At 40.9% G+C, this 15,971-nt stretch overlaps 1 protein-coding gene across 5 annotated transcripts in view; it reads right to left on the bottom strand.

Moving 5' to 3' along the window:
* The window catches only part of sh3kbp1 (SH3-domain kinase binding protein 1), a 58,343-nt gene that overhangs the window by 29,437 nt on the left and 12,935 nt on the right, over nt 1-15,971 (bottom strand). For 3 of the 5 annotated variants that reach the window (XM_034297987.2, XM_034297988.2, XM_034297991.2), the window contains exons 2-3: nt 5,088-5,105; nt 4,741-4,898 (exon numbers count right to left, since the gene is read on the bottom strand). In XM_034297987.2, the coding sequence (XP_034153878.1) occupies nt 4,741-4,898; nt 5,088-5,105 (176 nt within the window). Of the gene's footprint in view, nt 1-1,643; nt 1,907-4,740; nt 4,899-5,087; nt 5,106-15,971 lie in introns of those variants that run through there. The other 2 variants (XM_034297990.2, XM_034297992.2) reach the window with 2 other exon arrangements.

The raw sequence follows: 15,971 nt of genomic DNA, 5'->3' as shown, positions 1-15,971 counted from the left end.
TCAGATTAGATTAGTAAAGCGAGCTAACTGTACGAGCTACATCCACTCACCAGAGACACCAGCGAGCTCTGCTACTTCCTTCCAAGCTTTATTTTTCTTCCTAACGTCTCTGTACAAATTTAATGAGAGCTCGTATACGACAGGAGAAGATGAAAACATGGTTCTTTCATTTTTTGCTGGAATTAATTTCAGGTAGGAAGTAAAGTTGTGAGCGGGGAACTGAAGAAACGTCGGACCTCACGCGGCGTAGGATCGGTCCGAGGAATCGCACGAGCCGATGGTTTGGATTCGTTGCTTCTTTACAGCGTCATACCTCATTCGCATAAGTTTGAGGAAATGTTAAGTGAAATGTCGCTTTGCTGCTGAAATCGCAGCTCCGTGTTGTTCATGTACGTAGAAAACTGTCGCTTTGAATAAATAAGGGAAACAAACATCTTAATATTTAATCATAAATAAATACGTCGAATCAGGAGCCATGACATCATCAACAGGAACTATTTTTAAATCTATGAAATCCAAATCCAAATGATATGATCACTACACAGGGCGGAGAACAGTGCGTACATCATAGCCCCGATGCAGCGAAACAGATTTTTTTTTTTGTTTTTTTTTTACAGTGTCACTCCACATTCTCTGTATTTTCACTAAAAAGTATTGGCACCTTTAGTTTTGTTTAGCTCGATTGAAAACATCGGTGAAAACAAACTCAGGATAAATACATTTTTGTTCACTCGTGAACACTCGCTTTTTATTTCATTCTGTATAACTGTAGACTTGTTTAAATTGTCTTTCTCTTTCACACACACACACACACACACACATATCTGCTAGCAGACAGGGAAAAAGTTCACGAGTGTGTGAGTCACATGAACTCGATCCAAATCCTCCTCCGCTTCTATCCCAGACCACTGAGCTGGAAATAATTCACGACTAGAATGAGGTTTTTCTCTGACACTATTTCACTTTTCCTGTTTTGTATATGCAGGTAAATTTACTGCACTATGAAAAAAAAAAAACCAGTGAAATCATGAAGAAAATCTCAAACCAACCAGTAAACAAAATACACACACACACACACACACACATACACACACACACAAATATCTTTTCTGTTTAAATATCAAGATAATATTTCTGTAAGACCTCAATTAGGGCTCCATTCATCACACCTAAAACATAGTGTTTATGTGTTTGTGTGTGTGTGTGTGTATGTGTTTATGCGTCTTTGTGTGTGTGTGTACATGTGTGTGTGTATGTGTGTGTGTTTGTGTGTGTGCTTGTGTGTGTGTATCATACATACGTAAAAGTCTGCAAATTCTCTTTACAAATGCATTTAAATTGATTCATTATTTTTGCATTACTTTGAATGCGTATGAATATTAATGAGCATGTAATGAATATTAATGAGCTACATCATCTGTTTAAATACAGATTATCCTAAAACAGTAACAATGATGTCCTGAATGTACTAGCATGTAGGGATTTGGCAATATGATGATGATATAATATCGATATCATGATAAATTATGTTATAATACACTTTCATTAGTATCGTGATATTAAAAAAACATTTTCACGGTTAAATTTTATACTAAACGTTTACAAGTATCGTCATATGATATTTTTGTCAGATTGACGATTACCCCCGTGTTGAAGTTCATCATCGTGGATCATCATTTCCTGCCAGAGTTACTGTGTTCAAGTTATTCCATAAACATTTATAATATTCCTGGGTAATAATTTAGAGAAATTAGGAACAATTCAATTAAAGGTCTGAGTTGAGTTGTTGTGATATCTGATCTTATAGTCTGATCTCTCTCACTCGTTCCTGTTTTCACACTCTTCCTGTTCCTGCACCATCAGAGGAAGTCCACACTGCCCTCCAACACCCACGCTTGTGACACACACACACACACACACACCAAACTGTGAAGCAGGAAAGTGACCAGCTTAACTTGTACCTGTGGTGTGACACAGTGCCACTGTGTCTGTGTTCAGATTTAAACCCAAAGTTGTCAGAAGTTTTTCTTTTTTAAATAAAATATGAGCTGTATCGCTCTGTCCCAGAAACACAGAGAGACACCGAAAATAACACCAGAAATGTGAGCAGAGTCAGCATGGTGTGTGACAGCCTTCGACTGTGGCTCTGACAGTTCCTCACCCTCAGCTACATCGCTCCACTTCATAATCGCTCTCCACTCGCCCACAAGGTTTAACCAAACAACGAATAACTCGCCCACAAGGTTTAACCAAACAACGAATAACTCGCCCACAAGGTTTAACCAAACAACGAATAACTCGCCCACAAGGTTTAACCAAACAACGAATAACTCGCCCACAAGGTTTAACCAAACAACGAATAACTCGCCCACAAGGTTTAACCAAACAACGAATAACTCGCCCACAGTGTTTAACTAAACAACGAATAACTCGCCCACAGTGTTTAACTAAACAACGAATAACTCGCCCACAGTGTTTAACTAAACAACGAATAACTCGCCCACAGTGTTTAACTAAACAACGAATAACTCGCCCACAAGGTTTAACCAAACAACGAATAACTTGCCCACAAGGTTTAACCAAACTACAAATAAACCACCCACAATGTTTAACCAAACAACGAATAACTCACCCACAATGTTTAACCAAACAACGAATAACTCGCCCACAGTGTCTAACTAAACAACGAATAACTCGCCCACAGTGTTTAACTAAACAACGAATAACTCGCCCACAAGGTTTAACCAAACAACGAATAAACCACCCACAGTTTTTTCTTATGAATTTAGTTGGTTCTGTTATTAATAGTCTAATTTAAACCACAGCGACCCTGAGCAGGGAGATAGTAAAGACCGCCGCTGTTTATCTTCATTTTAATGTTTATTTTTGTTAAAGTTCATGTTAATTTTGTTAACGTTAATGTTCATGTACATGTTCTTTGTTTGTCCAGTGAGCTTTATATTTAAATTATTATTTTTTTTATTATTATTATGTGCTTTAATGGTTAATTCTTCCTTAAGAATAACATATTTAAGTTTAATTTATATTAACCTGACGGAGTCCCGTCGCTGAGACGTGCATGCACGAGGAGTCTAGCTGTCTGAATTTGAACGTAGCTACACTTAGCTAGCAAGCAGTGAGTGATAGCAGGGACGTTCTGTGATATACAGCAATGTTTGTTCGGAGACTAGCTCACCTGTGCGTGGTTTAGGGTTAGATACAGAGACAGAGCTAAATAAGCTAAAGTCGCGTTGTTTCATGTAGGTTTGTGTCCTTGCTTTAAAATATTACTGAAGCTAATAACTTATGCTAACTGAAGGAGTGTGAGGATGTGTGTGTAGCTACATACTGACTGTGTTTATCTCGACTGTTATCTCGTTTATTTACGTGAATGCACGCTCTGTGCTTAGCTAGTTAAACTCTAAATTACTTCTCAAGGACTTCTAATAAGAAAGATACATCGTTCAGACTCTACATTATAGATGCAGGATGTTGTTGTTTTCATGTGTGTTATGGTTCTTTCTGCAACCATGACTTTTTATCTTCTACCCTTTCATCTGAACGGAACGAGAACAGGAACTTGCAAAATATCGCATTAGAGAAGTTATCGGCTAACACTCAACACCATGATGAGAAACGATTCATCACCTCGGATTCACACGAGGAAAATGTAAGTAGTGAAATTATAAAATGGTGGAATGCTTCTGTTTTCTGTCCACATGCAATAGATAAAATACGCATTTATCTAAAATGCAGCATATTTAAAGACGTGAAAAATGTAACTCTGACGTAAGAAATCAAACATTTTAAAGACATATTCTGTGTTTTTCTGCATCATACTTCTTAAATCAGAATCAGTTGCTGGAGTCGAGTGAGTCTCACTCTGCTCATGTCACTGATGGAGAAAGTGATGATCACTGACGGAGAATAAAAGAGGAAGTGATGCTGCAGAAGCTGCACGAGAAGCTGACAGGGAACTCAGCAATGCCCTTATTCACTTCTCCTTCTGTCTGTCTGTCTGTGTGTGTGTGTGTGTGTGTGTGTGAAAACACACATTGGCTCTGACTCAGTATTTAGAAAATAAAATATTATTATGCATACCAGTAGGTGTGGTTTTAGGTCCATATATGGACTCAAAGACACGCCCACCTTCAAATCTTCAAACGTTTCTGAGTGCTGTTTTATGGCTGCACACGTTTTCTGAAAGATCCTAGCTTTACCATTAGCGTAAGAAAAACGTATATGAAAAAGGTATATATAAACAGAAAAGAAAACATATAGACTCAAAGACACGCCCACATTCCCATTTATGGGCTTAAAGACATGCCCACTCTGAGTTGCCCTTATTTCCATATATGGACTCAATAAACAACAACAACCAAAAAAAGACAGAGAAAGCGCGGTGTATAATGCATCTCTCTCTCTGTCTCTCTCTCTCTCGCTCTCACTCTCCCTCTATCTCACACACACACACACAGACTCACAGCATCCTGTTCGCTTCAGTAGTCTGCAACCTGCGACGCAGCAAATCGACCAGTCATTCACAGCAACAGCATTCACAGCAACCTGCACGCTTTAGTGCACACACACACACACACACACACACGCAGATGAGTGTGCAACTACTAACTGCTTACCTGTGTGTGTGTGTGTGTGTGTGTCCAGAGAGAGCAGAACTGCAGGACAAAGGCTGCTCAGAGGTCAGAGGTCAAAGGTCATACTGAAACAGGAAGTGCTCACCCTGACGAAGTTGTCTGGAAACAGGCCCCTCCGGCCGTCCACCTCGCCCTCCCACCAGCCCCCCTCATCCTTCCTGATGTTGCTGATGATGTCACCGATGGCGATGGTCAACTCGTCATCGTGCTGGGCCTGGTAGTCAAACTCCACTACAGCCTCCACTGAGAGAGAGACAGACAGAGAGAAAAGAGACAGGGAGAAGGGGAGAGAGAGAGAGAGAGAGAGAGAAAGAGAGAGAGAGAGAGAGAGAGAGAGAGAGAGAGAAAGAGTTATTTTCTAACTTGTACCCAAAGTCTGTATCCAAGCTTTGGCAAAACAAATGGTAATATTTGTCATGCCAATAAAGCAACCTTTCGACTTTGACTTGACTTGAGAGAGAGAGAGAAAAGAGACAAAGAGAGAGAGAGACAGAGAGAAGGAGAGAGAGAGACAGAGAGAGAGAGAGAAAAGAGACAGAGAGAGAGAGAGAGAGAGACAGAGAGAGAGAGAGACAAAGAGAAACAGAGAGACAGAGAGAAAGAGAAACAGAGAAGGAGAGAGAGAGACAAAGACAGAGAGAGAGACAGAGAGAAGGAGAGAGAGAGAGAGAGAGAGAGAGAGAGAAAAGAGACAGAGAGGGAGAGAGAGAGAGAGAGAGAAAGAGAAACAGAGAGACAGAGAGAAAGAGAAGGAGAGAGAGACATAAAGAGAGAGAGAGATTTGATTAAGACAGTGTATTAGCAGGGTTTCTGTAATGACGCATTATAACAGGTTTCCGTTAGAGGTCATTTATTAAGCTTTCATTATGATGTATTATAAGGGGTTTTAGTTATGGCTTTACATACTGGAAGTGGTTGTGGTTGGAATGGAACGGGTTAAGGGGTCAAAACTATTTTATGTGAGATGGTAAAATGTCTCTTCCTGATATCTATTCTATAAAAAAAAAGACTCAGTAATACAAGCACACTGCAACATGAAGCACGGAAAACCTCAAGAGAGCAGCATTAAGCCCCGCCCCCTCCATTAGCCGCTTCTGAGATTAATGAAGCTGCTAACCTCAAACATAGCAGCTTCACAGCAACACTGCTCAACAAAGACAAATTACAGCAAAATAAATAAGCACCAGGAGCAAGAAGAGCAGCTCTAAGATGAGATCTGGAACACTGCGAGTGTTATTAAACTCTAACGAAGGAGCTACGCACTGATGCACACATCGCTTTTGTGCTTTTAAGGCTGCAGATGCTAATGAAGTGTTCATCTGCAAATAGTTGAACTCTAAACCCGTATCTGTAGCTCGGAAATAACTGTAGGTGATCCAGTCATACCACGCCAACACACGCACACACACAGCAGCCATGATGAGAAGTGTGATTTCACTTTTACAGAGGGGGCTTTTGGAAAGACAAAAGAGCGAAAGAGGTGGAAAAAACCAGTGCAGACTGACGTTAGCCACTTTATTACAATTTGCAAACTGCCTCGTATGTAAAGTGATAAAAAAAAATAGCAGAGAAACTTCTCTGCACCTTTACCCTCATTAACAATACCAGGTTCTATGAATATGCATCAATATGCAAATTAGAAATGCTCCTATATCATCGTGAACAGCATAAGATCACTCAGATCAGCCAACTCAGACAATCCTGCCAGAATATAACCTTACGTTGCCATGACAACCATCATCTGTTCATCACTAATGTAACGTTTCCAAGTAAGGATAATCATCAGTCTGTAATCATTTGCATAGCAGGTGTTTTAAGCAGCGTGCACTATGATGTCACAGCCGAATCACCGTCAAATCATTGCTCCTTTAACAGAGATGGTGCGATGATTACGATGATTTATACCACAGTGCAGTGAATTCTCTAATCAGAAGATGTTGATTAGTTTTCCATAACAGCAGCTCTGACAGTAGTGCAGCTGCAAATCATAGGTATCGCATATATCGCTGCATTATCGTTTCTATAGTAACAGCTCGTTATGGAAGGAGTCTCCAGTGTCAGTGCTTTGTGCTTTGTAACCGTCAACATACAACCTAAAAAACTTCTCAAAAATATCATTATTATTATTATTATTATTATTATTATTATTATTTGTGCAGCTGCAGTTGAGGTTAAACAAATTCTAAAAGTCTCCACCTCCACTTCCTGTGTCCTTGGTGACATCACTGACTGAGCTCATACAAAACCCCGCCCACAAACCTTCCTTCTTTCTCTGGGTTCAGCTCACTTATAAATACAGTATATGTTAAAAAGTGTGGGTGTGTGTGTGTGTGTGTGAGAGAGTGAGTGTGTGTGAGTGTGAGAAAGTGTCTGCATGTGTGTTAGTGTGCAAAGAAATGTGTTGCATGCATTCGTGCAAATGTAAGACCTGCACTCCCACACACACACACACACACACACACACAGAGCAAAGAAAATGAAATAAAAATGTAGCATGACAAAGCAGCTGCATGGCATTCTGGGAATCAGCATTTTTATAGAGTCCGGGGGGGGGGGATTAGCATGTGTGTGTGTGTGTGTGTGTGTGGTTGGTGGGGGGGGGGGGGGGGATGCACTGAGGTTACCATGGTAACCTTGGTATAATGTGTGGAAGAAATGATGAGCACCATGTTTATGTGGTGGTGAGTCATGAGCCGAGCCCATCTGAGACCACCACCAGATCCCACACACACACTCGGACACACACACACACACACACACACACACACACACACCACACACACACACCACACACACATCCATCAGAGTGGGATAATTGATGTATTTTCAGATGCATCGTGATTGTGTAACAAATGATTCTTTAGCAACGCAAAGAAACTTCGTAGTTAAACATTTTAATATGATTATTTTAGTTAGTCTTTGAATTAAGAAATATCAAAAATGTCAAACATTCTGATACAAAATAAATATTTTAAGCTAGGACTGGGAAATTAGTGTGAGTTTAATGAATGATAATGTGCTTATAATGAATATTAATGAGTGTATAATGAGAAATACTAAGTGCATAATGAATGTTATTGAGTGTATGATGAACATTAATGAGTGTACACTGAACATCAAGGAGAGCATAATGAATATCAATGAGTGTATGATGAATATTAATTGAAGTGTAATGCATATTAATGTGTGTAGAATACTATATTATAATACTACTGATTGTATAATAAATATTAATGAATGTATCATGACACAGATTGTATATTTTCTATATTTCTAACTGTGTAATAAATATTAATGAGTGTATAATGAATATTAATGAGTGTATAGCAGTAAAGTGCTACAGAGGGAACAATAGAAGTAGCTTCACTGTGTTTGTATCATATAAAAGTAAAAATTAATCATTATTTGTAAATTTTTTTTTTTATTTGTTTACTTGTTGTGGATATAAAACTCAATCCCAAACGCCTTCCTGTTCACTATATGTGCTCACTACATAGGGGGTAACAATAGCATTATAGACTCTATGTAGTCACTAAATGCCCTAAAGACATCATTTCAGATTTTTAATCATTTTATCACAAAGATTTAGTTTGATTTTTTAAATGTTGAATTATAAAATAAATCACATTTTAAAAGATAAATTTACCCAGAGCCATTTTAAAAATAAACGGTAACGTTCTCTAACACACAGAAACGTCCCAGAAGCTTCTACTTCCTCCTGAAGGTTCTACTGCATGCAGGAGGTACAGATTTAAACTCTAAAAAGCCTGTAGTCATAATAAACCCTGAGTCTTCACTCCAACACCACACACACACACACACACACACGTGAGAAAAGGCGGCTGCTTTATAACGTTTTGTGTTTTTTTCACCTAAGTTCTTTCATCAATCTGTCTGCTTTTATCAACAGCAAAAAAAAATAAAAATATGTTTTACACCAAAATATGAATCTTTCGCATAGATGTGTAGTTTTTGTTGCAATTATTTTATTTAGATTAAAAAAAAACTAAAGATCCAAATTAATGGAATAAACATCAGTTAACCTCATGTGTGATTATTAAAGGTGAGTTTTAACCGGAAACACACACCTCTGTGTTTTGTGACTTCTCACAATCACGAAACTGTACAAAATTATTCTTCTTCTTTAAATAAATGTCTCTGTCTCAATTCTATTCAATTCAGCTTCGTTGCCATGTTAGTGTTGTACCACAATGTTGCCAAAGCATCGATTAATACACATTTAGTATATTTTAAAACATTTAAAACTTTACCAAAGGAAAAAAAACATATATGGGCACATACACAAAAAAGAAAACATTGCAAACAAATGACAACAAAAGTGAACAATGGGAAAGAAGTGGAAAATGTAAACGACTGCAGCAGTTTCAGTCGAACTGTACTGTATGTTAATGAGGAGTCAGAATCTCTTCCTCGCACAGTGACAGGACACATACTGAGCTGCCAGCCGAGTAAAGAAGTCTGTCTTCTCTCCAAAAAGAGTTTCTCTACATTACCTGTCTGAAGGAATTCAGGTGCAATTTGGCCTATGAGTGTAAAGTGTGTGTCTAAGGCTACGTTTACACGACAACGATGTAGTCAAAAACGGAAAAGTTTTTCTCTTGCATTTTCAAAAAGTTTCACGTACACACGACAACGTTTTCAAAACGATTTGCGTTTACACATATCCGCGATAACGGCCAAAAAAGCTGTATTACGTATGCCAGGCCAGTAGTCGGCGCTGTCACCTTGTTAGTAAACAGTACATGTAGGGAAGCGACGATTAGCTCTTTGTGGGCGGGAGTTCCGTCGCTAAAATCACCACACCGACTGTTGCTCTACTCCTCATTCATAGAGACAGCAAACTCTTGAGCAGCAGCAACACTACCACGTACTCCGCCATTGTTGTGTAAGTTTGTTCGCGCTTGCCTTTACAATAGGCACGTACTGCGCATGTCTACATACCGAACACGTACTACGCACGCGCATGACGTCACCGTTTTCAAAGATTTCCGTATTGGGTGTTTACATGGAGACGATAACGGCGGCGTTTTCAAAAACTTGCACGTTGAAACCTGTTTTCAAAAATATGCGTTTTCAGTCCCCAAAACGCCGCTGTCGTGTAAATGAACAAACAAAACGCATAAAAAGTTTCCCGTTTTTGGCTGAAAACGTTGTCGTGTAAACGGCCCCTGATGCGTGGCTGTGTGTTTGCTGCACTCAGTGAGGAAGTGCAGCTCATCCTCCAGCACTCCTTCAGTGCACTGTGAGCACAGTCTGTCCTTGTTGGTAATCTTTAATGTTAATAATGTTTGGTGCCAATTTGTAATCAGTTTTAATTCTGTGGAAGCAGATTAATTTGTTTACTTCTTTGACTTTTTTTGAATGTATTCTTCCTGTGTTGGTTTTTCTGTTTGTTTTAATTTTGCCTGTCTGGACTGCACGGATGGATGGATGGATGGATGGATGGATGGGTTTAACTGGCGTTTCTCTGCTAAATATCGTAACCAGAATTTAGTTGTTGTGTTTTGAATGTCGGCTTGAAGAGGAAACCTGCCAAGCTCCGCCCTACTACCCAGATTTGGAACGTTTCTATGAGAAGTTGAATTTAGATAGAGATTTCCTGATGCTATAGTAAAGTCCATGAGCCTCCTCGATCAGATCCTTCACCGCCGTGTCGAATTGTCCAGATGCAGAGAATGTCAGATCCGAATACAGTCAGGTCCATAATTATTTGGACAGTGACACAGTTTTGGTCATTGTGCCTCTGTACACCACCACAGTGGATTTGAAATGAGGCGATCAAGATGTGATTGAAGTGCAGACTTTCAGACTTTTTAGTCCCACCATTTTCACATGTTCAGTGCTTTTATAGTGCTTTGACAAACTAACAAATCGTAAATATTAGGATTATTTTTAATACTTGTACGCAAATCCTTTGCAGTCAATGACTGCCTGAAGTCTGGAACCCTGAGTTTCCTCTCTTGAGCTGCTTTGCCAGGTCTTTACTGCAGCCGCCTTCAGTTGCTGCTTGTTTGTGGGTCTTTCTTTCCAATTCTCAGGAAAGTGTCCTGATTTTGATAACAAATTGAATAATTTGAGAATGTAATCTCAATTTATCTCAATCTCAAGTATGTTTCAAAATCTCATTGTATACTCCATCTGAGCCACAAGACTTTTTATTTTTGAGTGATTTGATCTTTTCAGTCAATTCATTTAATATATGCGAGTCCAAATGGTTTAATTGATCCTTTACTGTACTTACTGTACACTCCAGGTTGTGTAGTTGGGAGGTCAAATATATTTAGTTGACGTTTGGCTCATTTTGTGTATAGAGGTGTCCAAAATGTTCTGTCCAGATGTTTGGATCATGAATGGGAATCTCTCTCTCTGGCTGTTTCAGTCTCTCTTCCACTCTCTGTTTAACTCTCTTTCCATTTCTGTCTCTCTCTGTCCATCTCTCTCTCTCTCTCTCTGTCTCTTTGGCTTTTTCTGTCTCTCTCTCTCTCTCTCTCTCTCTGTCTCACTCTGTCTCATTCTCTCTCTCTCTCTCTCTCTCTCTCTCTCTCTCTCTCACTCTGTCTCATTGTCTCTCTCTCTCTCTCTCTCTCTCTCTCTCTCTCTCTGTCTCATTGTCTCTCTCTCTCTCTCTCTCTCTCTCTCTCTCTCTGGCTTTTTCTGTCTCTCTCTCTCTCTCTCTCTCTCTCTCTCTCTCTCTCTCTGTCTCTTTGGCTTTTTCTGTCTCTCTCTCTCTCTCTCTCTCTCTCTCTCTCTCTCTGTCTCATTCTCTCTCTCTCTCTCTCTCTGTCTCTCTCTCTCTCTCACTCTGTCTCATTGTCTCTCTCTCTCTCTCTCTCTCTGTCTCTCTGTCGGAATCATGATGGAGTGTCCACATTCCTTTCTGTTGCTGAATTTTCCTCTTTCTTTAGGTGCTCAGTTTGTCATGAAGCTCAGCTGCCATGTTTATAGTGAGCCATCTTCCAAACACACACACACACACACACATACACACACACACACACACACACACACACTGGAATTCCTCTAGAATCTAACTCTCACTCCCACTGACTCTTGGATCTTCTTCTGGCTCTTTCTATTTTTCCACATGGCAGCTGCTCCACATGGCTTGTCTTTTTTCTTCTCCTTTTTATCATTTCTTTTATGACCACATGCCTATTCCACAAACTAACAAAGCTTAAAAAATCTTTCTGCTGAATGCTACACCTCGAACATCTGTGACATGAACACCAGAAATATATCCACAAACTTTCAGGAATTTACGAATTTACAGGATTACTGATTGATCATGCTATTGACTCACTGATCATAAATTCAACTCACTGATCATAAATTCAACTCACTGATCATGCATTTGACTCAGTGACTAGGGTTTTGACTCATAGATCAAGCTTTTGACTCATCGATCATACATTTGACTCAGTGATCAGGGTTTTGACTCACTGATCATGCTTTTGAATCACTGGTCAGGGTTTTGACTCACTGATTAGTGTTTCGACTCACTGATCATGCATTTGACTCACTGATTAGGGTTTCGACTCACTGATCATGCATTTGACTCACTGATCATGCATTTGACTCACCGATCATGGATTTGACTCACTGATCAGAGTTTTAACTCTCTGATCATGCATTTGACTCACTGATCACGCATTTGACTCACCGATCATGGATTTAACTCACCGATCACAGACTCGACTCGCCAATCATCGATTCAATTCGCTATTCACGGAATGTGACTCACCGATCAAGGATTTGACTCACCAATCCCGAATGCGACTCGCCAATCTCAGATTCTCAGCGATCACACTTTTGACTCACCGATCATGCTTTCGACTCTCTGGCTCATTACCTCCACTCCGTTCAGATCTCATATTCAAATCACTGATCACAGGTTTGACTCGCCTATCATAAATTCAACTCACCAATCACAGATCTAAATCGCGATCACGGCTTTGACTCACTGACCGGGGATTTGACTCACTGACCAGGGATTTGACTCACTAATCATGTGTTTGACTCACTGATCATGTGTTTGACTCACTGATCACACTTTTTACTCACTGATCAGGGTTTCGACTCTCTGATCCGATTCAACCTGCCGATCACTGATTTGACTCAACGTTAACAGATTGGACTCACCGATCACAGGCTCGCCCATCACAGATTTGACTCACGGATCACAGTTTCTCGATGGAGTCTCGACATATCTCAGATAACTCAATCCAGCTAAACTAATCCAGCTCTTTTATTATTAGCCAGTTTGGAATGATCACGATTAGTAAATGAGGTTTACGACATTTTAACTTGTACGCTTATAAGAACAGGCCCTGGCTCTTTTCCGGAGGAAACGCATTTATCAGTGTGAGATTAGACATGAGCTCCTGCACGTCTTGTTGTAGATCAGATCTGTTTTGTCCTCGTTGCTGCATCTCTGTACGTCTATAAATAACCACCTCCATGATTAATGAATTAGCCACTGTAGCATGGGGGTGTGTTCGGCTAATACACACACTGCTGTATCTCACACACACACTCACACACACACACACACTCTCTCTCTAACACACACTGCTGTTTAACACACACACACACTGCTGTATCACACACACACACACTCTCTCTCTAACACACACTGCTGTATCTCACTCACACACACTCACACACACACTCTCTCTCTAACACACACTGCTGTATAACACACACACACTGCTGTATCTCACACACACACTCACACACACACACACTCTCTCTCTAACACACACTGCTGTATAACACACACACACACTGCTGTATCTCACACACACTCACACACACACACACACACACTCTCCCTCTAACACACACTGCTGTATAACACACACACACACACTGCTGTATCACACACACACACTCTCTCTCTAACACACACTGCTGTATAACACACACACACTGCTGTATCTCACACACACACTCACACACACACACACACACACACTCTCTCTCTCTAACACACACTGCTGTATAACACACACACACTGCTGTATCTCACACACACACACTCACACACACACACTCTCTCTCTAACACACACTGCTGTAACACACACACACACACACACTGCTGTATCACACACACACTCACACACACACACACACACACTCTCTCTAACGCACACTGCTGTAACACACACACACACACACACACACACACATACACTCTCTCTCTCTAACACACACTGCTGTATCACACACACACTCTCTCTCTAACACACACTGCTGTAACACACACACACACACACTGCTGTATAACACACACACACACACACACACTCTCTAACACCACACTCTCTCTAACACACACTGCTGTAACACACACACTCTCTCTAACACACACTGCTGTAACACACACACACACACACACACATACACTCTCTCTCTCTCTAACACACACTGCTGTAACACACACACACACACACACACTCTCTCTCTCTCTAACACACACTGCTGTATCACACACACACACACACACACACTCTCTAACACCACACTGCTGTATCACACACACACACACACTGCTGTATCACACACACACACACTCTCTAACACCACACTCTCTCTAACACACACTGCTGTAACACACACACACACACTCTCTCTAACACCACACTCTCTCTAACACACACTGCTGTAACACACACACACACACACACACTCTCTCTCTCTCTAACACACACTGCTGTATCACACACACTCTCTCTAACACACTGCTGTATCACACACACACACACACACACACACACTCTCTCTCTAACACACTGCTGTATCACACACACACACACACACACACACACACACTTTCTCTCTGACACACGCTGCTGTATCACACACACTCTCTCTAACACACTGCTGTATCACACACAGACACACACACACACACACACACTCTCTCTAACACACTGCTGTATCACACACAGACACACACACACACACACACACACACACACTTTCTCTCTAACACACACTGCTGTATCACACACACACATACTCGCTCTCTAACACACACTGCTGTATCACACACACACTCGCTCTCTAACACACACTGCTGTATCACACACACTCACTCTCTAACACACACTGCTGTATCACACACACACACTCTCTCTAACACATTGCTGTATCACACACACTCACTCTCTAACACACACTGCTGTATCACACACACACTCTCTCTAACACACTGCTGTATCACACACACACACACACACACACACACACACGCTTTCTCTCTAACACACACTGCTGTATCTCACACACACACACACACACACACACACACACACACGCTTTCTCTCTAACACACACTGCTGTATCACACACACACACACTCGCTCTCTAACACCCACTGCTGTATCACACACACACACACACTCTCTCTAACACACACTGCTGTATCACACACACACGTCTCTAACACACACTGCTGTATCACACACACACTCTAACACACACTGCTGTATCACACACGTCTCTAACACACACTGCTGTATCAGACACGCTCTCTAACACACACTGCTGTATCACACACTCTCTCTAACAAACACTGCTGTATCACACACACACACACATCTCTAACACACACTGCTGTATCACACACGTCTCTAACACACACTGCTGTATCAGACACGTCTCTAACACACACTGCTGTATAACACACACACACACTCTCTCTAAAACACACTGCTGTATCACACACGTCTCTAACACACACTGCTGTATCACACACACACGTCTCTAACACACACTGCTGTATCACACACGTCTCTAACACACACTGCTGTATCACACACACACACGTCTCTAACACACACTGCTGTATCACACACACTCTCTAACACACACTGCTGTATCACACACACTCTCTAACACACACTGCTGTATCACACACACACACGTCTCTAACACACACTGCTGTATCACACACACACACGTCTCTAACACACACTGCTGTATCACACTCTCTAACACACACTGCTGTATAACACACACACACACGTCTCTAACACACACTGCTGTATCACACACGTCTCTAACACACACTGCTGTATCACACACACTCTCTAACACACACTGCTGTATAACACACACACACACGTCTCTAGCACACACTGCTGTATCACACACGTCTCTAACACACACTGCTGTATCACACACTATCTCTAACACACACTGCTGTATCACACACACACTCTAACACACACTGCTGTATCACACACGTCTCTAACACACACTGCTGTATAACACACACACACACTCTCTC

Source organism: Pangasianodon hypophthalmus, chromosome 22, assembly GCF_027358585.1.
Source record: "Pangasianodon hypophthalmus isolate fPanHyp1 chromosome 22, fPanHyp1.pri, whole genome shotgun sequence".
Classification (NCBI taxonomy): Eukaryota; Metazoa; Chordata; class Actinopteri; order Siluriformes; family Pangasiidae; genus Pangasianodon; species Pangasianodon hypophthalmus.
This window is presented reverse-complemented; position numbering and strand designations above follow the sequence as displayed.